Source organism: Colias philodice, chromosome 9 (genome assembly GCF_061535455.1).
Source record: "Colias philodice isolate Cphi_HAF_F1 chromosome 9, ilColPhil1 Martin Lab GWU primary, whole genome shotgun sequence".
In the NCBI taxonomy this organism is placed as follows: Eukaryota; Metazoa; Arthropoda; class Insecta; order Lepidoptera; family Pieridae; genus Colias; species Colias philodice.
The window spans coordinates 7,392,675-7,418,850 of record NC_143094.1 but is presented as its reverse complement, the minus strand read 5'-3'; the positions used below and the strand labels follow the sequence as shown (position 1 = coordinate 7,418,850).

Below are 26,176 nucleotides of genomic sequence, written 5' to 3'. Positions count from 1 at the left end.
GATGGTGACATGATGATAATTTTAATTAGAAATAATAAATTTTATAATTTTAATAATTTAAAATTTTATTATGAAAAACAGTATGTACACAAAAATTTTATAATTTTACTAGCGGTCCGCCCCGGCTTCGCCCGTGGTACATATTTACGTTTTCTCTACATAAAAACCATCCTCGTACTTCAAGGAATATAATAAAAAAAGAATTATCGAAATCGGTCCACCCGTTCTCGAGTTATGCGCTTACCAACACATTTTGCGATTCATTTTTATATATAAGATTTAATAATATGGTTATAGAAATATAATTTATTTCATTTTTTATTCGCTGCATAATCTGTGACTGACATAGTAACAATTCTATAAAATCTATATTTAGTAAAAAAATTGATCTTTTTTTGTTGTAATAATCTGTGAACACAAAACAAACGTTTATTATTTGATACATTGTTTTCGCTTTAATTAATTTTTGAATAAAGCATACACGTATAATCAAAAATATTTTTTTCTATATGTTAGAGAAATTGTTAAAAATAAAAGTAATAACTGTTTATGTTAATAAAATCATTACAACATAACCTTTATGATGTCAGTAGTAAGTTAAAATTTGTAGCGCATTTACAATTTTACATCGTTATATTTTAAGTTTTCGTTAATAAAAATTTTCATAACATTATAATTTTAGAGTTACTATTTTCATATGTGACATTGCTATGGACGATGACTATAAAGATTATAAAAAGAATAAACCACAACAAAAACTTTATAAACCAGGTAGTGGACCTTTAAGAAGATCGAAATATGGTTCGGATGCTAGGATGGAGTCTTATGATATAGATGAAGGCCTCAAGGGCAGAAATAGGAGTCATTATGGCTCTGTGAATTCAGTGAATGGTGATACTGAAGTATATAAAGAGCAAATGGTTAGCAATCGATATCGTAAACCAGAACAACAACTCTACCAAGCCAGGTCAGGAGATTCATATTATGAAAACGATAGACCATCTAAGACACAAACACGCAGTGATCATTCTAGTCATTACAAAAGACCAATGTCGGGTAAGCAGGATAATCACGGTGGTAATGCAGGGTCATATCATACAAATTCCAGAAAGGACCCACAAATTAAAGGTGGCATGTCAAATGATATAAACTTTAATAGACAATTTAACCAGGAATCAATATCAAGATCATCATCGCCTGCGAAGAGTGTCCATGGTATGAATTCTCTGGAACGCAACAGAGATAGTAGAAGTATGGAAACATGGGCAGGGAGATATAAATCTAATTCTGGTGGAAAACCTCCTTCGGGTCGGAGAAATTCTGCAGGGTTTTCTGGTGAGCCACGTCATAAACATGTAGTAAACTTGGATAATATACCTCCAAGATTTAGGAAAAAATATTTAGAACAATCTGGTCATCACAGCATTGAAAGCATAGATCAATTCAATAGAGGTCCGCATAATGATCTATCTCAATCTTCATATGGTTCTGGTCAGACACAAAGTTCTTGTTGGTCTCAAACTTTACCATCTCGAGGCAGGGGTCGGTTAAGGGAGCATGAGCACTTTGACAGAGAGAAGTTTATCAACTCTTATTTAAAGAACTATGATGTTCATAATTCACATCAATCAACACCAAGCAGTTCTTATACAAACTTGTATGAACCACATGAAATGGAAAATAGAAATATACACAAGAAAAATGAAAATCACCAATCAAATAATGAGGTTTATGAAAATGGTATGTTTTATAATATTTATAGGTGACTCCTATGATTTGCCCACTTCTTATGAAATAATAATTTATTGGAAATATTTATCTTTCAGTGTCCAAAAATGGGATGAATAACTATGTGAATGATACGGACAAAGATGTGAGCATAAATGAAAGTGAAAATTCAAAGGACACTGAAACATTTCCGACCAGTCTTTCTGATATGACAAACTTGGTAGGAGTTGGTTGTTTTCTATCAAAATATCATTTTTTCTTGATTTTGAACAATTTTTATTTTAATAACTCCTTTTCGGAAGTCATCATTTATTAATTTAATTAATGTATAATATAAATACCTTTACTATTTTACCATCTAGGTGTGGCAAATGATAGAAATGTAATGAAGGTTAAAAAAGTGTGAGAACTTTGCATTGTCTTTGTGCTTAGTACAATTTATTAAATGAGAAAAAACTGTTTTGAAGGCAATTATTTATGTTTTGTAATACACATTGGTTATATTTATAGGATTGGACTGAAGAAGTTGAAAAGAATATTAAATTAGATGAAATCTCAGAAACATCAACAAGTTTTTCTCAAAGTGTGAAGCCTTTACAGGAAGTTAAAAAAACGGAATCTAAAGACCCTAAAAGGCGATCTCGCAGACGAGATAGAAGGTGTAATTTTTATAATATTTTCAATTTATAAATTTTATTTTGATTTAAATGTTTTTTTATTTACAAAACAAGAATTAAATTATAACATTACTATATGCGTTATTATGTCAATGACATTAAAGTGTTTTTTTATTTGTATGTTTAGAAGCAGCAGTCGGGGACAAAAGAATTCAGAAAAGAAGGATCTTAATAGAAAGGACAGTAATGTAAGCATCCAAAATGAACCAGAACGAAACCGCAAAGACAGTAATGCTAGTATTCAGTATGATATGAATCTTTCTGGACTAAAACAGCGGGAAAGAGAGAGAAGAGACAGCCATCGGAGTAATCGCTCATCAACAATTGGGAATAGCAGGGATGACTTAGACAGATGGAGGTCTTTACGTTCATACAGTCGAGAACAAAGCACTGAACGGTATATATTACAATTTACGAAAAAAATTTATTCAAAGGATAAACTCCCAAAGATATTATTAACACACAACATATTTATTCAAACATAAGTGTTAGCAAATAGTTTTTATCAGATTGGATATGAGTACATTATTTAATTATTGAAATGGAATTTTATGAGATATTATATTAGATTTGTTGTATGTTTTATGTGTTCTCTACTTCTTATTAAGTACCTAAAATTAACTAGTGTGAGCATCAATAGGTATCAAATAATCTTATTACTTATTTTAGGAGAATAGTGTCACAATGTAACAGCAGAGATACATCAGTTAACAGAGCTTTAAGTCCTCGGGACAGCGAAGGATTTAGAGTTCCATCAATGGCACCTAAGAGTGGGAATTGGTCTGCAACAAATCAGGTATGACCTATTTTTCCTCACATTTCTTTTTTCCTATAATATAAAAAGTACTGTATAATTTACCACAATAATGCAATTTTTGTGCTCCAGAAGAGGAACGAGAGTTCTTGGGCGAGCGGTCGTCAATCGAGTGCGGAGAGGAGGCGTCACTCGCCCGCCCCGAGTGTAGCAAGCATAGACCCGGCTAGCGAGAGTGTAGACGCAGGCTCAACAGCCACGGGCAGCGGGCGCAGGTCTCGCAAGCGCGCCGGCCGCAGGCGCGGGAGGAACGCCGACAATGTACAGCCGTCACCGCATCCACCAGGCTCTACACCCGCTCCAACCAATATCAACTGGCGCGAAGAAATACTTGAAGCGAAGAAACACCAACCTCACGATAGGTTAGTTATTTACTTTTTTTGACTTGTGAAGTGGATTATTTTACTTACGAAAATGTAGTTTATGTTGCACTATGAGTAATTAATGTGTAAGAGGTTGCTCTTTTTATGTTTAATTACAAAAGATAGTGGAATATTAAGGATTTGTATTTGTTTCAAGTTAAATTTATATTTTGTACTAGCTTCCGCCCGCGACTCCGTCCGCGCGGATGTCGGTCTTCGCGTGGATGGTTTATTTCTCCATTAACTCTGACAATGACATCTTATTAATATCTATTGGACCCAAATACGGCTAGGCCTATAATAATACGCAACGTGTGTTCGCGGTTCTACAGAACAATGTCTATGGATAAAACTGAAAAATTAAGATAATTTTTTTCTACGTATTTTTCCAGGATAAAAAGTATCCTATTTTACGCCCAGGATAATAAGGTATAATTATACCAAGTTTCATCGAAATCGAACCGTTAGTTTTCACGTGATGTCTTCACATACAGACAGACAGACAGACAGACAAAGATTTTTTTAATCACATATTTGGGTTTGATATCGATCCAGTAACACCCCCTGCTATTTATTTTTTCAATATTTTTAATGTACAGAATTGACCCTTCTACAGATTTATTATATGTATAGATTTCTTACTTGCATATTATATTTTTTACAATATTATTTTCTTTGTAGGGCACAAGAGAATTCTCATCAACGTAATAGACTAAATAGTGTTCTATCAGACAAATCAGTCAGTGATGTTTCCTCATCACAACCAGGACTATTGGTGTTGCCGCATGGCTCTTCCACAAGCTCTCATAAAGATCAAATGTAAGTTCTTATTTTTGTTGCTATAATATTATTATTGTGTCATTAAAAATGATCTGTTTGTATAAAGACAACTAATTTTTCCAGGCGTGGTTGTATTAATGGACATCAAAAAACACTATATGACCATCACAACCCATCTAAACCTATCATTGTGCAAACTAATTCCACAAAACCAGACATGAGGATGGACAGAGGTAATTCATTTTATCAATTCAATTTATTGTAAATATTATGTTTCTGGTACCTAGTTAAATCAGCTTGATGGAACAGCGTATCGTATACAAATTAACACAACAATACAACACAACAAACAACAATACAATTTAATAAAATGGCCATGTTTTACAAAGGGCCTAGGCTACTCATTAATCGAAAATCCTGAAAATGACGGAGGTTCGCAATTCATAGCGTTTTTGCCTTTTGTACTGTACGCCAATACAGTAACACGCGGGTGAACCAGCGAGCAGAAACATGAATTTCTAAAGCTTATGTATTATAATATTACATAAGCTACATTAATGCCGAGTAGTATCAAAATCATTTTAGTTTTCGCGTGAAAAAGTAACATCAATAACAAATTCATTACTTTTTAATTCAAGTCAATGAAACCAGTTGCTAAATTTCGCGTTTATAATATTGAGTAGGAAGTAGGATATTTAATAAAAAAGTGATTCATGATAATCATGTATGTATGGCAACATTGCAGGTGTGAAAGAGACGTCCCGCAACGGGCTCGGGTACGAGGTGTGCTCGGCGGGCGAGGCGGCGCGCGCGGCGCGGCACGTGGCGCTGCTGCAGCAGGTGGAGCGCGCCGACGCGATACTGAAGACGCACACCGTGCGCGGCCCGCTCGCGCTCGCGGCCAACTGGCAGGATGTTACTGAGACTAGGTAGTGTAGCCGGCCAGTGATGTAATGATTGTTTTTGACGTGACAACGTCTTATAATTCGATAAAGCCGGCTGCACTCACGAAAAAACATGACTCATGCGGCGTTACCTCGCTCTGAGGCGTTCCATGTAAGGTTTGAAGTGCAAGCGACAAAGAAGCACAATCGGACGTTGTCACAACCAATTTTTTTTTATTAATTTCGATCTCTCTTGTTTTTAATAATGCATTGCCAGTATAGCTTTTAATATGGTTTAGGTTTTATTAGCTTTGCCATGTTACGATATAAAATAATTATATTTTAGTATTATTTTTCATTTGTATGTATTTATTTTTGTAGGAAGTTCTTACAAAGTGCTCTACAAAGACTGCTCATGTCTGATCTCAAATTTTGCCAAGCTGATAATATAGAACAACAATTTTGGAAAATTCTTTATTACCATTTCATTGAAACGCTAAGGAAAAGCATAACACAAGTGACACCAGAACAAAAAGTGGAAATAGTGAAGTTAATAAACACAATTATAGATGAGGGTGTTATCTTTTTCGAGAATCTCATACAAATGTTAGAGAAAACATATAAATTCAACACTGAAGATTATTTAAATGAAAATCACGCATTACCACCGAAAGGGCTGGGCTATGTTGGCCTAGCTATGGTTTCAGTACAAAAACTGTATGTATTCCTCGGGGACTTAGCTAGATATAAGGAACAAGTGAATGAAACAAATAATTATGCTAAAAGTAAATTCTGGTACACAAAGGCACAGCAAGTTAATCCTAAAAATGGTCGACCATATAATCAGCTGGCCATTTTAGCTATTTATGCTGTAAGTACATTTTACCATAAAGTATAATATTCATGACTACGAAAATTATTTTAGTATTTACACACAAGTTTTAAATCTTAACTTTTATATTTCCAGAGGCGAAAACTGGATGCAGTTTATTATTATATGAGAAGTTTAATGTCATCGAATCCATTTCAATCTGCAAGAGAAAGTTTACTATCACTTTTTGAAGAAAATAGGAAAAAGGTATGTGTTTTGTGGAATTTATTTTACAGTTATTTTTATATATTTTGTCAAGTACAAAACTTTATAATATGTTTGAATATCTATCAATTTAAACTATCAAAAGGTCTCGACAGAGTAACAAATTTTGCTTTGCTTCCAATAAGAAAATTGTGATTTTCCAATAATGTTAAAACTCTCAAATAACCAATTCATGGGGTTCTATCATGTACTTACAAGTTACCACTTGTATGGTGTGTAATTTATTTATTTAAATGACTATAACATAATTAAATACAACAACTGCAGATTTCTACAAAGCAAAATGCTTTTTCAAATAAAATTTAAATTGAATTGAAAGGTAAAATACAACTAAATTGTTGTAGTAGGGGAGCCCAGGATGCTAAATGTGGATTTACTCGAGCGTCACGGGAACCTATTAGAATTGGTAGATTAGACCATAGCGAGAAAAAAAGGTCCTATAATGTTTTCACTTTTAGCGGTGGGGAAGGGTTTTTTGTTTTTTTTTAATTTAAAAAAAAAAAAATTGGCTTGGAAATACTCAAGCGCGTTAGATATTGATATTTTGCATGCTCCAGGACGTCACTGAAAAAAAGTATACGTTAATCTGACGATTTAAGTGGCGATTTAATCGCTATGAAGAAAGGGTAAAAAATTAAAGTAATATTATTCGAGCGCGTCAGATTAATATATGGGGGGGTTAATTACAATATAAGAAGTCCCCATTTCGCTAATCTGACGATTCGAGCTCAACCTTAGGGAATTATGGATTATTCAAATTTTCCAGCGGGGCCCCTGAGCGCACCCACCAACCATAACTGCTCATATTGACTAGAGGTACTAATGAATAGCTAAGGTACCGTCCCTTATAGTAATCTGACGCGCTCGAGTAAATCCCAAAATCCCCTCTTGGCCTCCCCTACTATTGTAAGGTGTTTTGTTCTATGCATGAAGGTCTGGCAGGGATGGCTTAGAACCATAATGCTGCCATATGTACAACTCACTTTGATAAGTTATTGTTAAGACCGATTGTACATCTATATCTATTCTATACATATAATAAATCTGTAGAAGGGTCAATTCTGTACATTGAAAATATTGAAAAAATAAATAGCAGGGGGTGTTACTGGATCGATACCAAACCCAAATACATATGTAATTAAAAAAATTTTTGTCTGTCTGTATGTGAAGGCATCACGTGAAAACTAACGGTTCGATTTCGATGAAACTTGGTATAAATATACCTTTTTATCCTGGGCATAAAATAGGATACTTTTATCTCGGAAAAATACGTAGAAAAAAATAAATCTTAATTTTTCCGCGCGGACGGAGTCGCGGGCGAAAGCTAGTTAAAGAATAAATGACTAAAATGGTTACGCAGTACGAGGCGGCGGAGCGCAAGCGGCGCGCGGTGGCCGAGAGCAAGGGGGCGGAGAGCGCGGGGGCGGAGTGCGCGGGCGAGGGCGGCGCGGCGCGGCGCGAGCTGTGGGTGCGGCCCGGCGCCGCGCGACCGCACACGCACCGCATGGACCAGCACGACTTCGATGCTATGACGCCCGTCGAGGTAACATAGCTTAACTTAACTTAACTTCGAGCACGCTCTATCTTAGGCCACATCTCAGCTTTCCATCAGGCGAGATAGTGGTCAAGCGCTTTCCTATCAAACAATAAAAAAAAAACTATATACTATTATGGAAACGTTAAACTGTTTTATTTTTAACCTATTCTCAATAAAAAAAAGTGGAAGATGATTATGAAAGTAAATTACTACTGGTTGAAATTCGGTTACTTACACAAAGAAATACACAAGAAATGCTTTGACGATTATTGTTATCGTTATAGAAAATTGAATATATTTATCAAAGATTTTAAATTCATTTTAAAATAAATATATAGCAGCAGGCATATATTTGGGGTATATTATGAGGGGGATATTATTAACAGTTAACACATTGTTTAAAAATATTGTTTGTTTCAGTTGAATAAAACCTTTATAACCGCGTATTTGCATGTTCACGGAAAGTTAATAACAAAAATTGGGTAAGTATTTCGTTTTTTACTGATTTTCATATAATATGATACCTTTATTATAAGTGTTATGGTTTCCAATGGGTCTGTTAGTTCCAATGATGTAAAACTATAATTTTAATTGCATTTTTATTGCTGAATTGGTAAGATTCTTTCGCCATTTGATTAATTTTTATCTTAATACATTGATATAATCTACTAATATTAAATTGCGTGCGTGTGAACGTACACGAATCCCATTGCGTGCGTGTACGGGCACTTATCTAGTGTCTGCCTATACAGGGTGTCCCACTGTTGGTATACTAAGCTCAAAGGAGGCTATAGTTTTGCATACGCTGAGTACGTAAAAAATACTTATAAAATTCCAGACGCATTTTTTTTGAAATAGATGAATGCTTAAAACTCTATATGAACACCCATAACAAGCGAGCCGCCCAACTTTGCCACCAGCACGTGAGCTATCGGTTAAGATTATGTTTTCATAGACAAACTACTCACATTAGAGAAGCGGTATATGCCGGCTGCGCGAAGCTAGAAAAGAAAACATGGATTTTCAGGAAAAATTTAGCAAAAAATTTTTGACGTAATTTTGTTGTTTAATCCGTCAGTCCTCGGATCACAGACACAATAGAAAATCTATTGTGTCTCGGCCCGATCGGGCCGCTCGGTGGTCAATGGGTTAAGTATTTTTTACGTGATCAGTGTATGCAAAACTACAAGTTCCTTCGCGCTTAGTATACCAATTATAGTGGGACACCCTGTATACTTGTACGGATCCCATTGTACGTGTGTGCACAAACAGCATGGAGACGTTCGAAGAAAGCGCGACGCAGATGCTGGGCCAGTTCCGCGCGCTGCTGCACCGCCAGCCGCTGCCCACGCCGGCCGCGCGCCTGCTGCAGCTCACGGCGCTCAACATGTTCGCTGTGGAGACTAACGCCGCCTATCTTAAAGGTACGTAACTTCACTACATAGTATAAAACAAAGTCGCTTTCTCTGTCCCTATGTCCCTTTGTATGCTTAAATCTTTAAAACTACGCAACGGATTTTGATGCGGTATTTTTGAAGTGAAAACTTCTTTAGCGGCGTTGAGCACTTTTTCTGTAATGGGTATAAAATCTTAAACTCGTGTCAGGACACGTGACCTGATCGAAAAAGCGTAAGACGGATGGATATCAAACATGCTCAACGTTAATAATCAATTTAACTATAATTGCACGCCTCATAAGCGAAGCGTTGAGGTGGGTACTACTATCACTTCGCGCAAAACATCTGATTTTTCAAACTTAAAATGTCTTTATGTATCATACATTGCACTTGTAAGATAATACATACACACACATATTAAGAAAAAACACTATTCTTAACGTTCATGATATTTTTGATGTCATTTTTGTTATTTAAACTAGTTAAAAAACAGTTTAAAAAAGTTCTGTCTTGGACGTCCGTGTGTCTGTATGTGCGGATCCTTTTTCTTGTTAACACGATAGCGACCGAAATACTTTACTAATCGAGTCTTTTTTTTTCTCTTACGCTTGAGTATGCTCAGGAATAGAACCCTTTCATTTTTCAGGGTCTGATTCGATGTGGTTTAATTGTTATTAAATAAACAAAAATAATAATTAATAAATATTTATTAAAAAAAAATTAAGAGGCGTGCACTTTTGGATTTTCCAAATTATTTTCTTCTGCCGGCACTCCCGGAGTGCAACCCGTCTTTTTTTAATAGATAAAGTGATTCAAGAGGAAGGTTTTTTTTATATAATTTATTAGATTTTAGACAAAGCGGGCGAAGCCGCGGGTGGTAAACTAGTATGGATTATAGGTAAATCTCACAAGGAGTGTGGCAACGCATTGATTTATCCGATTTATGTATAACTTTAACAATGTACGACATAAAGCAAATCAACCACAGCACCCAACTAAAGCATTTTGTAATGGTCTAGCTTCAATGCTGAAACTAAAATTTTTTAAAATAAAACAAAACACAGGAAGTTGAGCTTTTGTTTGAAAATTACCTTATTGTTTTATTAAACAAAAAATAAACATTTATTATAAAAATTGTTAACACCTTGATAGATCTACCGAAAAATAATGCGCTAAATTGCATGCAACAATAACGAATCAAAAGTTTTCGAAAGTTTGCAGTCTAACAGATTTACAAACTTACAGCAAAATATATAAAGATATTGGATCAAACAGTTTCAATCTGCAATGTTTTGAATCCAGGACCTCTACATACATTAAAAATTGTTTGTTTTGTTTTGATAATAACTTGTTACCAATTGCAGCGTAATAAAGACACTGAACCCCAGCCTGAAATGGATGAACCAAATTTAATTGAAGTTTATCCACAACGTTATTGTGCGTTAGTGTATATTTATTTAAAATCCTTTCATTGTCTTTTATATTATATACTAACTTTTAAATTCAAAATTAATTAATTAATATTTTATAAAAAATGTTCGTAGGTAAATTAAAGGACAGGTGTATACCTGTCCTTTAATTTCTAGTCGTGTTTCACATATTACAATCGTAGCTTATAATAAATTCATAGCTATTGTCACTAAATCTCCCACTAAAAATCGAATTCCCTAAAAAACAATAAAATAATTTTGATATAAATATTGTGATCGTGACGTCCGCGTCGCTGATATCCTTATAATTTGTGTTTATGGAAATACCCGTGGAGCCTCACGCCGTCTACATTATGGATGAATCATTAAAATGCAGGCTAAAAATTCTTGAGTGTTATTAGAGCCTATGGAAAGTTATCCTTTGCTTTATTACTGTAACCCCTACGCTTTATAAGACTTCGATATATTGTAACAAAGAATGATAATTTAATAGTCCTATCATTTGCGATACAAAAGTGGGGTAATTAAATAAAACCTTGGATTTTTAAACAAGGAAATTGTATGAATGAATAATGAATTCAAATACTTTGTTTTTTTTTGAGACTTCTCTTTAATCCCCAGATACAATGAAAGAATCATTGCGAATTATGAGTGATAAGAAAGGAATTATAATTGATTCATTATTCATGTAGATTATCATTTATATAAATATGCAATAATACGATTGGACCCGTAAGAGATGCTTTAGCTACCTTTATTTAAGCCATAACTTTCCTTTATGTAGCTCTTAACTTTTATCTTACAATAGATATGCAAGCCAAGTGTATATTACGAGACTACTGGTTAAAATAATGTATGTACATACTGTAAAAACAATGTATGTACATTTTTATTTACAATGTGTATCATATACGAGTAAACAATGGTCCTATCATTTTTGTACGGTGCGTGGTAAAACGCTTTTTTCCACTTTCCTACCAAGCGAACCGCAACAAAACAATCCTAGCAAGAAATTTCTTAGAACATTCTTATAAAACTCGTAAAGAAAAGGTCACGGAAGCGCGCACATTATAATTATTATATTCTTTGATTGCACCATGGATTGTAATAGTATAAACTTTAGAAGGAGAATTGAAAAAATCACTAGGATTTTTATATTATAATTCAAAACATTTCAAATTTAAAAATACACAAAAAATTCAAAACGGCACAGGTTGGCAAAATTGACGCGATTAAGTTGTTTTAATATCAAGTTATTTGGATGATAAAATACGATAAAATTAAATGTTTTTTATCCCAGCTAAATTGCTCTCTACTTTATCATGTTGCGTGTTGCATGCTAATTTGATGATACCAGACTAATAATATCGTGTTCAATATTATCTAATTCAAGCCTCTTAAAAGGTTTACTGTGCAAATACTTGCAATTACCTTCTTGATACGATTCAATTTTATTTACATTTATTAAAACTAATGATCTAAGATTAAAACCATAAATGTAATACATATGTAGGTCATAATACAGATGATAATAAGTTTAAAATAAGTTGCTGTGCATAAAAACTTTAATGCAAGTAATTAGCGCTATGTAGGAGACTACTGTAAAAAGGCTTTAAAATAATAATTATTATAAGCGGCGTTCCCGTGGCTGTTCGATGGTTATAACGTTTTCTAATTATATGTTATTGAAGGTTGATGCACTGTACGAATGGCGCCCCGAGTGTTCGCAAGCTGCGTTATGCATGCTTTTGATGGTTCAGGTTCAACAAACTAACTGAGAAACCCGCCATGACGCTAACTCTATTATGTGGAATCACATTTTAACATTTTTATATGTTTCACAATTTGTCTTAGATTGTTTGACTATCGGAATTAACATTCTTCAACTAATTAACCGTTTTTTATTATTTCGCATCAAGTTTAAAATGACGTAATATCTCCTATTTTATAATTGAAAATTTAAATATACATTGGCTATACGATAACTTTATTGTAGATGACTTGCAACTCTGTCGCTCTTATTGAAAATTTATATGGAAAACAAATCTTTAGTGTAGGTTTAAAAACAGCACATATAGTTTATTTACGATAACATTAACTTTATTATATAGGTAACGTTCCGTTCGCAGGTGCAATCCGTGCAGTGTATTTTTAGTTATCTATTTTTAACTTACCGGTCCTCAGAAACCTTCGACTAATAGTCGGTCATCGTCTATCATAATATATCTATTCTTATCTCATGAAGTGAACACGTTTTCTTAAGAAAATTATTGGTTGTGTATGTAAACTATAATCTACTGTATCTATTTCAGATATTACACTTTTCATAACTTAATGCAGGTGTTTATAGTGAATATTTATGCGGGAACGAATATAAATTAAGATAGAGTAATCTTTTTTTAATACTTCGTAAGCTGTAATAAATCTTAGTCAATGAATGCAAATATAACCCTTCGGCTCTTTATATTATTGACTTATTATGTACTTTATAGGTATTACCATAATACTTAGTAAGCGGACATCCATTATCATTCAGACCAATTCAAAATGCCACGGAGATTTAATAAGGGTAATACATTTCTATGCAGAACGTGTTCTGGATTCGAAAGATCAACAAACGGCGTCTTCGAATCTTTCTTTCTTCGTCGTAGTTATTTTTAGATCGTTACGGTTGCCCTGTTACATATTATGAGAACATTGTTGCTAAGTGATTACGTATGGGAATATTGGGATTGTAATGCACTTGGTATTAAAAAATACAATATTTTATAAAATAAAAATGTTTTTACCTCACTGTAATATAAAGCTAGTAATACATTATATTGTTTTAAAGTATTATATTATAATCAACTTTATAATGCAGTATCTTTAAACATGAAGCGCTTATACGAATATTTCTGGGTTTGATTGAATTTAAAACGAGGAGTTCATCTATTTGTTTAGAAAATCGATGATCCTTCCGAATAGTTTGTTTTATCAATTTAATGTCCAATTTAAGGCTATATATAGTATGTATGCATTATTAAAATAATGCTATCAGGTAGTGAGACCGGCGAGCGCACAGCGTGGCTGGAGTGCGCGCTGGCCGTGTCGCTGCTGATGTTCGGCGCGCTGCTCGAGCGGTGCTGCGCGCTGCTGCCCGAGCCGCCGCACTCGCAACACCACACCGACGCGCTGTCCCTGCTGCCCGCTATTAAGGTCACTTGTAATAGTAATAATATATTGGTTCGTTGTCGATGGATAAATGTATGGGGAAGGAAGATAACAAGGTTTTACCGAATAGGATACTAGAAAATATAATAAATGATGTAATTGTATATAATGCACATTATATAGTGAAATGGTGCATTTACTTTTAAATTAGAGATAAGTATTACGAACTGCTATTTACATTATCATTTGTTTAGCTCTCATCTAAATTTTGAATCAGGAAACGATGGGAATTTTTTTACATAACACTCAAATCATTTACAAAGAATTTATTCGTAAAGTGGTGTTGCTTTATTGTTCATATAATTTTATTAGATAATTGTATGCAAGGTCAAAGAACCTTTAAAATGTGTGATTTAAATGTATTAAATTGCAAGCTTCCCGACCATTATGTTACTTATCAAGTCAGGTCGTGATTACTTCGACAAGGTCAACATTGGTGTTTTAAATTCGGTTCGGCTTTGCATTCGAGATGCAATTTATTCGACCATAAGCCCTCTGAGAATCTTAAATTGTTTGTATTCCAGGTGTGGTCCGACTGGATGTTATGTCATAGTAGCGTATGGAATCCACCACCGTCCTTAGACAATTTTGGAACAGAGTGAGTATGTTATAAAGGTTTCCTATATAATTAAAATACTTTAAATAAGCTTTATACTTAATAATTTTATATTTTCATACAGAAACGAGAACGATCCATGGTCGTGGCTAGCGAAGTTAATGAATATACTCGAATCGATGGACGACAAATCTATAGAACTGGAAAGTGAAGCTAAAGATGGTGAGCGTGTATTTTTTTCAATGTTTACATGAATTAATTAAAACACTGTTTTGAATTATGAGTGAAAGAAATGTTTTAACTTGGAATTATTAAAATACGTAGTGGAACTAGAAAATCATTGACCATGCATTAATTCAACGTAAACATATTATCTTACTGTCGACTGTCGTAACTATACGCAATACATTTATTTTATTTTTTTATTTCGTCGGGGAAAATGTCACTCCCGGGAAGGACATAATATGACACGGAAAAAACTTGTTGTTTGTCTTAATCATACGATCACATTTTTAATGGAAATCGTGTGTTATATGATAAATTCATGAGTCACGCCGAATAACAAGCGTTTTAAAGGAATATTATTTTTCCATACAATAAAAAATATTTATCATTTTATAATGTTGTTATGTAATTGCGTCCGTCCTTTCCGTGACGAGCGACGGCATATAAAGTGCTCGCATTGATCGTGTTTGAGCGATTGCATGTAACTTTGTGAGAAAATATGTTTAAGTTTGTAATTATAAGTTTTAATGTTCTTTTCGATAAATTATGACGGAGGGTAATGTTTTTCGAGTGTACGTGTGCATGTATGTAATTTTTTTGGTGCACTAGCGAAAATGACTTGAGATTAATTTTAGCATGACAGGTTAACAATGAGATTAACGTCGTAGAGGAAAAAAAGGACAACACCAAATTTTTGCAATTTATTTATTTAAACCCTCGCGTCGTCATGTCATATGCAGCATCGGAGATTACGAAGTAGTACGAAGTACAACTTAGTTTTACGAAAATTTAAATTGAATGTTGTTTATTGCGATGATATGTTTACAAAGTTTGTTAATATAAATATAAACAAGCGTTTTCATAACATGAACATTGTGCCTTAAAGATTGATTACTAAATGTAAGATTTGGAAATTTTAATGCGATTAGCATTTTTATAACTTTTCCGTTAAAGAAGTTGAAATCCTTTAAAACATTTAAAGGATAGAAAATACCGTAGAATCGGTTTTGTAAATCGAGTCATTCGCCTTGTTTAAAAATTTGGCATTTATAAAGCATTTGAATGCTACAAAACTAAATAATATCTCACTCTATCGATACTCAATATCAGGATTTCAAGTTCTCTTACATAATCGTTAAAGCAGTTGCAATCCTTCAAGATATTAAAACCATAACCCCTCTACTAGGTTACATATGCGTGCGTCTCGCGGAGGACGCGTCGCTGGCCGGGTTCACGCCGCTCATGTACATGGAGCCGGGGGTCGCGTGGGTTCGCGCCCAGCCGCCGCTGCCGCACCACGCCGCTGAGCACGCGCTAAGGACCAGGAAACTGCTGTTCTTTGGCACCGAGTAAGTGCTTATTGACGTGACAACGTCTTATAATTCGATAGAGCCGGCTGCATGCACGAAAGAACATGACTCATGCGGCGTTACCTCGCTCTGAGGCGTTCCATGTGTGGCTTGAAGTGCAAGCGAGAGCGCGGAACGAGCGACAAAGAAGCACAATCGGACGTTGTCACGTTCAACTATCGTTAGTAAACCGACTTTACAGACAACCAATTTTTTGAGAGGAATATAGGTAAAAAGCAGGCAAAAAGTATTCAAAGCGAGAGCCAAGGACGAGAAAGCTGCTGTTCTTTGTACCTAAAAATGTTACCCATTTTATTGAAAAAAATAATTACTGCTCCCTGTTCCGGCTCCCTATAAAAGATAGGAGAGGTATTAAACCTCTGCATACATTCTGAGGACTATAACGAAATATAGTTGAAAATTAGTACTAAAGAAAGTAAAATAATAAAAAAGTATGTTTAAGGAAAAATAGATAACATTCACTGTTATTATTTTATGCATTTAAACAATCACAAACAATTATTAATGAATAGTAATGACATTCTTTCATAATTTAATTGTTTACAGATATCTTGTAGGCGTAGAGCCGCCGGTCTTGAAGTTAGAATACCCAACAGACGCACAGCCACGCTATGTTAGCGCGGTTCAACAAATACAGCCCAACTATACACAACTACAACATTTGGTAAGATAATAATTTTTGAAACTTTCAATGAAATTGACATTTTCTTTGTTTCTACTTTCTAATTACATATATTGAAAAGTAAATAAAGATAAACTTTTTTAGTCAGTTAATAGACTCATATTACAGATAAATTAACTGAAATGAAATCCAACTTGCATATCACTCAGATACAATTTAACATTACACTCACAAAATAACATTCACCAGACTTTCCTTAACCCCTTGACCACCGAGCGGCCCCATCGGCGCACGACACAATAGATTTTCTGTTTAATAGATTAGTGTCTGTGGTTCCGGGGCCTGAGTTATTAAATTGCTTTTTGTTGATAATATTTAGACGGAAGACTCAGAAGACGAAGACAGTACAAGCGGTGCAACAAGCGGCCCGACCAGCCATAGCGAAGGCGTCGACGTTGAGGGAACGGACGAAGTTACAAGGCGATTGTTGCGAAGGAAAGAACAGTTGGAATCTCGGAAGGCGACTCTGGAGAAACGACGACAGAGGATGCAGGTAAATTGTTCGATCTGTATAATGTATGGTAATCTTAATACTATTATAAAGGCGAAAGTTTGTATGGATGTTTGTTACTCTTTCACGTAAAAACTACTGAACCGATTACAATGAAATTTAGCACACATATAGAGGGTAACTTGGATTAACACATAGGATAGGTTTTATCCCGGAAATCCCACGGGAACGGGAACTATGCGGGTTTTCCTTTGAAAACGCGGGCGAAGCCGCGGGCGGAAATCTAGTGAACTATATACTCTTTTTACACTCGGTTTAGATCTCAGGTTTACCCAAGTAATTAACTTGATACAAGCTTTGTGGAAATGTAGAGTATCTATATATGATATCATCAGTATTACTTCTGCATTCTTACGAAATGTATGTTAATAAATGTAATGTATGTTAATAGTAGTAAGATTTACTTTCCAATGGGATAAGTATGCATAATAAAAGCTGAATTAGTATTTTTATTTAATTATGTGTATAGGCACAGTTGTAGGTAATTGGATGCGTCACTCTCACCTTCTTTTCCCCAACGGAGGTGTTTTTTTCCACTTTTTTAACTGATCACGAAAAATATATTTCTAGATATAATAATGATGTGTCATAAAATGTGCCGCTCGTGATAACATTGTTTCTGATTCATTGAAGTTAAAAAATTGCTCTAGTTAAAAAATAGCTTTTATTACTCAGCACTTAAAGGGATCGGCAACAATACTAAGAAATCAAATCTTACAGGAAAATTTGGGCTTAATTGTGACAAAGGTCATTCTGCGTTTATTCTCTTGAATTTCGATACAATTCTGTTTAATAACATATTTTTTCTGTTTTGTCCTATTAGCACCAATTGTCATATAAAATAATTATTTAAAAAAAAACACATATTATGTGAAGCTTTTAGAATTTTGTTATCGGAATTTCTATAGTTTGTCGTATTTGTTTTTATAAAGTTCATTAAAATATCTGCGAGGAATCTGTAATAAAAAAATCAAGCTGTTTAACATGGTCCATTTTGCCTATTTCCTAATGCTTCTAGCTAAATGTGTTGAGCTGGAGATGCAGCTCGCTAGCTTTTCGCTCGAATATCCATATACCATCAGGCATTTTATCCTCATTTAATTCCAAAAAGCTATTCAACCATTCTATTTTTTCGTATTTGACTCTGATACAAATACCCAGGAGATGGGCAGCGGTTCCGTGAGTGTGGAGATGGAGGGGCAACTACGCGAGTTGATGGCTATTAAGCTTAACTTAACCCAGGCCTTTATCCTCATCAAAGCTCATAAAACTTACGTCTTAGCCATCCATACTATAATATTATAAATACGAAAGTAACTCTGTCTGTCTGTTACTCAATCACGCCTGAACTACTGAACCAATTTGCATGAAATTTGGTATAGATATATTTTGATAAAGGACATAGGATAGGTTTTATCCCGGAAATCCTACGGGAACGGGTTTTTCTCTGAAAACGCGGGTGAAGCCGCGGGCGGAAAGCTAGTGATTAATAAAACGTCAACATTTTGTCATACTGTTTCTCCTACCCAGGAGATGCTGGGCAGCGGGTCGGTGTGCGTGGAGCTGGAGGTGCGGCCCCGCTGGCTGGTGCCCGACACCAACTGCTTCATCGACCACCTGCCGCTGCTGCGCGCGCTGGTAGCCCCCGCACAGACGTACCAGATTGCCGTGCCGTTAGTCGGTACGTGGCTTATATAAGTTTGTTTCTTTTGACGTGACAACGTCTTATAATTCGATAGAGCCGGCTGCACGCACGAAAAAACATGACTCATGCGGCGTTACCTCGCTTTGAGGCGTTCCATGTGTGGCTTGAAGTGCAAGCGAGAGCGCGGAACGAGCGACAAAGAAGCATAATCGGACGTTGTCACGTTCAACTATCGTCAGTAAACCGTCTTTACAGACAACCAATTTTTTTTTTGCACTTATCACTACTTTTGTCGCTGTAATTCTTGTAATATTGAATGAATTACTATGAAATTAATAGTCACTTTATTTCAAAATTATAAATTATGCATATTAGGGCTTGTTGTTTCATGCAATTCATGAATGTTAAAAAATTATTCCGTTTGGTTTGAAACTTGCAATAATATTGGAATAATGCCAGTCAGTTACAAATAAGCGTGTTTAAATGAAAGAAACACTCATACAACATAAAAAGTTTAGTGGTTGATAACTGCTTACTGAACTCAAACTGTGACAAAAAATATAATATTTAGCCCTCGGTCATATAAGTAGGCCCAACAAGTTAAAACTAGGATGATAACATTAAGTCATATTACGTGTTTTCTGAACGTAGCCTGATGTGAAAGTCATGTCATATCGCTTTTTCATCTCCAACGCAGTGAAATACTTTGTATTTTGCTATCGAAATGTATCGTTTCCGCCATTAGTCCTATCAGTGCGTGCTTGATAAATAAGAAGTAACGAATGGAATGATTTATACCACAAGCCACGAATTTTAAGTTTAAAACAATCTTATTTCAACTTATAAATACTATAAATCCTAACCAGTGAGTTAATCTCTATTTAGAACGATACTCGACAAGCACTATCAAAACAATTCCTTCTAGAATGTTAATTGAAGAAGCCAGTGAACATCAGCTATTATTTATGCTTAAGTTTATTTACAACTCCTACAATATTGCACCTATATAATTATGTTTACACGCGTGAGCAATTAATCAAATTGCATTAAGTAAAAAAACTGTTCACAACACGATAAATCTTTATTACCTCAAACCACGTAGCTTGAACTTCCTGGTGAGTAACCATAATAATATCATTAAGGTGAACTTTTTTTCATTACATAACACTTTGTAATTTTCGGAAAAGCTAGACTATATAATTTTTATATCACACTACCTACTATCCATTTTCAACCGACTTGAAAAAAGGGAGGAGGTTCTAAATTCGACTGTTTTTCTTTTTGGGCTAATTACCTCTGAACCTTTCGTCTCGACTGCGTCAACAGATTTTGATAATTCTTTGTTAATTTGAAACCTAATGTTAATGGGACCTTACAATATGTGGTCCCATAGGCAATTTTCTTGAACTGAGAAAGTAACGGATTATGTAAGTAGAGTATGAATGATTGAAAAATTCTTTATTGTACACTATATATGATAAATTTTATAAACTTAACAATAAATTAATCAATGTACAGAAGGCGGCCTTGTTGCTGGTAGCGATCTCTACCAGGCAATCCAGAAATGATGAGGAAAATGAATTAATTAATCATGGTGGTGCATAATAAATAAAAGTGCAATATACATATACTATAACTACGTAGTACCTATATAAAAAAATGTGTGCGTGTGCTAGTGTACACACGTAAGAAGTGAAACTTCTTTATGACCTTATTTTTCAAAAAAATAATTTAGGTACTATATGTAACTTTACAGAAATACGTCAACCACGCGTGGTAGGGATAAAAAAAAAAATGGCGCGTAACGAAAAAATATTGCACTAAATTTTTTTGCAACCCCGATAAAGAAGTTTCACTTCAAAAATAAAATGTATATGTTTGTGTTTAGTGATGACGGAACTGGAGGGACTCTGTAAATGTTCGCGGCTGGGCTCGGCGGCGCGCGCCGCGCTCGCGTGGGTGAGCGGCACCGCTAGCGGGGCGAGCACGGAGCGGGCCCGCCCCGTGCGGCTCGTGACCGCGCGCGGCTCCGTGCTGCCCTCGCGCACCTTCACCGCGGAGGACCACCGCCCCGGACACTCCAACGACGACCGCGTGCTCGATACCGCTATCAATCTACAGGCCAATGTCTCGAGCGAACAAGGTTTGTGATTATACCTATTTTATGAAATTTGAAAGATAAAGCGTACTTAGTGATTTGTTGCTCTTTATAGAAAATATTTATCAACCGCCTAGTTTTATCTTGGTAAGTGTTAAATTTTGGCCAAGCATTGATAATTGCGAAAACTTTTTATTAAGTACATTAAATTAATTCTGTTATGAGGTATTTAACGTGAATTGTATGTGTGTAAAAGTCTGTACGTAATTGTGAGTGTTCTGTTGTTAAGGCGGGGATAGATAAATTTCCATTACATTTAATGCATCTTAATATATGTAAATCTAACCAGTATTAGTAATAAGTAAAACTAGATGAAGTGAATCGATTTTTTATCAGGTGTTAAATCTCACTGAGTGTGTTTTTTGCTTGTAAAATAGTTGCTAATTGAATTAGCGACTATTTTATTACATATCAATCGTGTATAAAATTAAAGTGTCATTTATGGCATCGCTTAAGCTCTGGTGTATACTATACGACATATTTGTGTCTTATATTTCAATCAGAAACATATTTATTATTTTTTATTTTAAAAAATAACAACCTGTTATTCACTTCACCCGCGTGATCAAAGAATTTTCCCATTTATAGTACTATATCACTCTAGCTGCCTAACTATCTCCAGACACAAATCATATCCCTAAAATTGCTCCATTGCGATGTGTAAGAAAAACAAATGCACTTTCGCATTTAGAACGATATGCATATTACATATTATCCTAATAACTTCATCAATTTTATTTTAATTGCGAATAGGGAAGCGCTTGACCACAATCTCGGCTGATGTTAAGTTGAGATATATAGTCTAAGATGGTACGCGCTTCCCTAGAAGGTGCCTGTGCACTCTACGCTTGAAGACCCCCATATTGTACTCGTCGGGGATTTAGGAAGCAAGCAGCAAGCATTTCAAACATTGAGTTACATGTACTACGTACTAGAGAGGACATCGCTACTACACTTTTTTTTAACACGAGTTAGAGTCAATCGTCTCAAACTCAATTTTTATTTGTTACATTGATTGGTTTTAATCGATAAGTTTATTCATATTTTTTTAATAAGATAAACAATATTTATTTGTTACATTGATTGGTTTTAATTTATAAGTAATAAGAGGCAGAATATCTACAAAGTGTATGACTCACCCGCCCGCGCCGCCGCGCATTTTTTTTTTTTGTGTGGTGTTTCTCAATGTTAGCCAGAAGGGCTTCTACATTTTAACGCGGACGCGTGGTAGCGACATGCGCAAGGGCGTCCCCCCGCCACAGGGATCTCGAACCTCGGCTTGGGCTGTCGCTTGAGTGGAGGAGGCCGGAAGGGCCCTAATCGGACGGGATTCAAATGAATTGTGTAATCCAGCAGATACAAAAGAAGAGAAGGACACAGCGGGTGCGCGGCGCGTGTGCTCGGTGGTGCTGCTGACGGACGACCGCAACCTGCGCGTGAAGGCGCTCGCCGCCGACCTGCCCGCGCGCGACCTGCCCTCCTTCGCGCTGTGGGCCGGAGTCACAACTGACAACCACACGGTAATCATAACAATAAACAATAAACTTTATTTCCAAAATATAAGATGCATAGAAATTGAAAACCCTTGCTCCCACACTAGAATTTCCTGTGTCGTGGGGTATCTTCCAGTAGTACAATATATTCCTTATGCTAAGAAAATAAACTATCACATTAAAAATCTTCTACACAAAACAATTTTTTAACGTGATAACGTTTTTAAAATCGTTTTAGTCGGGTGACATGTTCAGAAACTTGTGTCACACCAAAACCTCACGAGCGCGATCGCAGGTATAACGAGAGAGAGACGGACCGATCTCCCGTCTCATCTCGAGCGCTGCCACCAATAAGACGTTATCACGTAAACATCTCGATCGTAAACCTACTTTACAAACAACCAATTTTTTTTGAAGTGAAAACTTCTTTAGCGGCGTTGGATATAAAATCTAAACTCGCGTCAGGACACGTGGCCTGATCGAAAAAGCGTAAGACGGATTTTTTTTAGCCCTTATATTCCATGCGTAAGACGGATACCATTCCAAAATATCAAACATGCTGAACTTTAATAATCAAGTTTTCACTTCTGCCGGCACTCCCGGAGTGCAACCCGTTTTTTTTTATACCTAACTAGCTGTGCTCCGCGGTTTTACCCGCAGTGCTCCGATCCTGTTGGTCTTGGGCTATCTAACACCAAAAAAATTTTTCATCGGACCAGCAGTTCCCGAGATTAGCGTATTCAAACAAACAAACAAATCAGCTTTATAATATTAGTATAGATAGGCAGGCGTTTGACCACTGTCCTGCCTGATGTAAAGCGGTGATGTGATCTATGTAGGAGCACGCCTGGCTAGAAGAAGCCTTTTCGCTCTAGACTTGAATAGCAGCAGATTGTAATGGTCCGGGAACACCGACGATGGAAGAGAAATTCTACTCCTTGGCAATTCGTTATTGGGTATTTAGTTTTTATTGATATTTCATTATATAGGAAAGGCGATAAGAGTAAGATTTAGGATAAGAGTCGGCGTTACCTGTGATAACCAGACGGTAATAATTATTTGGTATTACGATTATAATATACGGTGCGGTAGAACTTGTAAGAATGGGATGTTTTACAAATAAATAAAAAGTAGAAAGAACTGGACAAAGCTTCGCAGGTTCATCACTGAATTGTTGTTTGATTACTCAGTCGGAGCTCTTAAAAAATAAGCTATTTGACAGTGTACAAAATGAAGTTTTTTTATACATCTTATCATTTAAACATCTATGTAAATTATTAAATTATAAATTTTACAATTCGCTCACAATTTCACAAAATTGTACCCATCTATCTGCGGAATATCTAAATATAAAGAGATTTTTCTAGTTTTCCGCCACTATTAATGCATTTAATGAAATGAGGATGTGTGTAAATGTGAGTTTATGATCCTACAATAATTATCCTTCCATCCTAATCAGATAATTCCGTTTTCTTTACACTGTATTCATATATTTTCCAACAAAACTGAAGTTTTGTATATTTTCTTACCAAAAAGTATGAATGCGGGAAGATATATTTTAACATCCATTCAGTGTTATATTTTTAGTTTTTACTGTTAACATTATTTGTGCATATCATTAACCGGGAAAGATACAGTCGAGTCTTATTGTAGAGCCATTTTAATAGGCAACATTTGACAGTTCAACAAAATTCAACAACGTAACCTAGTAACCACGACATAGAATAACATGATATTTCGTTTTGTTAGAACTGCACATTTGTTTAACTTTTTTCAATTACGATTATATATTTATAATAATAATGACCGATAGAAGTAATTTTAGGACTTGATTTTACTGATAAACCATTCTAAACATAATGAACAATTTCTGATTTAAAGAACTGACGTCGCTACAATTTTGTGTCAATAAACCTTTTTTCTTTTTAAATACCAGAGACGTTACTCTAAAAATCGAAATCTGACATCTAGAATCGAATGCATTGATTACTTGGGAATAAAAATTATCATAAATTATTGACATGTGTTTCAAGTTCGATTGACAAATGTTTCAAGTCCGTATCGATTAATTCACTTTAATCGATGTTTTTAAGCAGGTTACCACCCTATGAAGATTAAATTGATAGACGTCAAATGTTGCCTATTAAATTGGCTCTACTATAGTTAAAAAATGTCTGCTATAATACCACAAAGAACATTGATTTTGAATGATTATGCGATGTATCATTCTTGTATGTCATTAATAAAGCGTGTAATTTGCCGTTTTAGCATATTTATTGAATATAGAAATAGTATAATCTACTATAAAAAATACACATTTATAGAAAAATTGCCAAAAAAAATTTATTTGTTTCAGAAAGCGGAATCTTCGTCCGTTGCGAACACTGCCGGCGACGCGAAGTAATGTGCGCGTAAAACGTTCTTTTTTAGTTCTAGTTAAAAAATTGTTGATATGAAATCGTAATGCGACACGAATGTTGTATGACATTGTAGTTTTTAGAACATAAATGAAATATTATAATGATAAATTTTAGTCGCCAGAGCTTATGCGACGCCCTGAATGTGTTTCACTTTAGTTTTATAGGAATTGAATAGTATAAGCAAAATAAATACACTAATAGATACATATTATATACATACATACTTATTAATTAATAATAATGAAATTTTGTTAACCGCTTTAGGACTTCACTTTGGTGTTCCTAGGCTTGATTTTTCATTGTTAGATATAATTTTTATTTTTTTATTATGATGAAATGAAATTGAGTGTTTCCACGTTATCATTTTCAATAAATATTTTGGCGTTTTGCATCATGTTATAAAGTAGACGTGTTACAGTGATTATTGATTAGATAGTTTTATTATTACCGTGAAGTACATAATTCGTAGTGTATTTTTGACAAAAAGGATAATTGCCTTGTTTTGTAGTAAGTAATAGTAACAATACCTATGAATTTAATTGTTGCTTCTAATTTTAACAATAATTTAGGGCGTGATTTGTCTCATTTTTATTGTGGCTTTAAACGTTTTATAAAACTACCGATAACTAATTGGAGTAGGTACAATGAGTTTTTTAATCTATAAATGTTCAAACTGACTGCAAAGTAGAAGAGTTGTATAAGTAAATATATATTAAATCATGAGCTATATGATGAATTCTATAATCTTTATATACTTTTGTTAAGTGTTTAAAATCTCACTGTCAATGATTCTAAGGAAACGTTCATTATTTTCCATTTTTATTCCATAAAAGTCTATATTCTTCTATTATTTTTGCTAGACATTGAAGTAATTTTAATTGTACACTTAAACAAGTTATTCATATATTTTTACTTTATAGTTAGAAAAAAGTATTATATTGTAATAAAAAAGGATTATAATAAAAATGATGATTTGTAACTATAGAGTTTAATATACACATTCTTTTTCTTTTAGAAAACTTTGAAGCTATTTTCTTTGTCTTAATCATGTTTTAATAAACAATGATCACATCAGAAAGGTATTTTATTTAAAGTGACCCAATTTATTTTTGTTCTCTTTTCCTTTCCAATGGTTTCTGAATTCGTGGCAAAATGAGGGGTCATTCTTCCGTTAAAAGGTCTTTCTGCATGCGAATAA

General features: G+C 34.7%; 2 protein-coding genes across 6 annotated transcripts in view; one reads left to right on the top strand and one right to left on the bottom strand.

Annotated features, from left to right (window-relative positions):
* Nucleotides 1-26,176, bottom strand: part of PIG-P (phosphatidylinositol glycan anchor biosynthesis class P) — a 271,287-nt gene that overhangs the window by 103,115 nt on the left and 141,996 nt on the right. The window lies entirely within an intron of this gene.
* On the top strand, nt 396-26,049 carry Smg6 (Smg6 nonsense mediated mRNA decay factor). Of its 5 annotated transcripts, none has more exons than XM_089698579.1 (25): nt 396-592; nt 772-1,740; nt 1,827-1,948; nt 2,239-2,387; nt 2,533-2,802; nt 3,075-3,201; nt 3,292-3,581; nt 4,263-4,400; nt 4,485-4,594; nt 5,107-5,290; nt 5,627-6,116; nt 6,213-6,323; nt 7,702-7,884; nt 8,299-8,360; nt 9,151-9,302; nt 13,746-13,903; nt 14,443-14,516; nt 14,599-14,696; nt 15,886-16,048; nt 16,616-16,733; nt 17,071-17,244; nt 18,793-18,943; nt 20,796-21,050; nt 22,419-22,585; nt 24,915-26,049. In XM_089698579.1, exons 1-25 carry the CDS (start codon nt 550-552, stop codon nt 24,960-24,962), a joined length of 4,806 nt encoding a protein of 1,601 aa, XP_089554705.1. In that variant the 5' UTR covers nt 396-549; the 3' UTR covers nt 24,963-26,049. The 5 variants fall into 5 exon arrangements, with proteins under 5 accessions (XP_089554705.1, XP_089554703.1, XP_089554702.1 ...); XM_089698577.1 differs by having other exon boundaries at nt 412-585; nt 683-1,740; nt 3,295-3,581; XM_089698576.1 differs by having other exon boundaries at nt 412-585; nt 683-1,740; nt 22,422-22,585.

Coding starts and splice junctions, on each gene's coding strand:
- Smg6 (XM_089698575.1), top strand. Junction 1,741..1,826: donor TAATGAGGTTTATGAAAATG/GTATGTTTTATA, acceptor TTTATCTTTCAG/TGTCCAAAAATGGGATGAAT. Junction 2,803..3,074: donor CGAGAACAAAGCACTGAACG/GTATATATTACA, acceptor TACTTATTTTAG/GAGAATAGTGTCACAATGTA.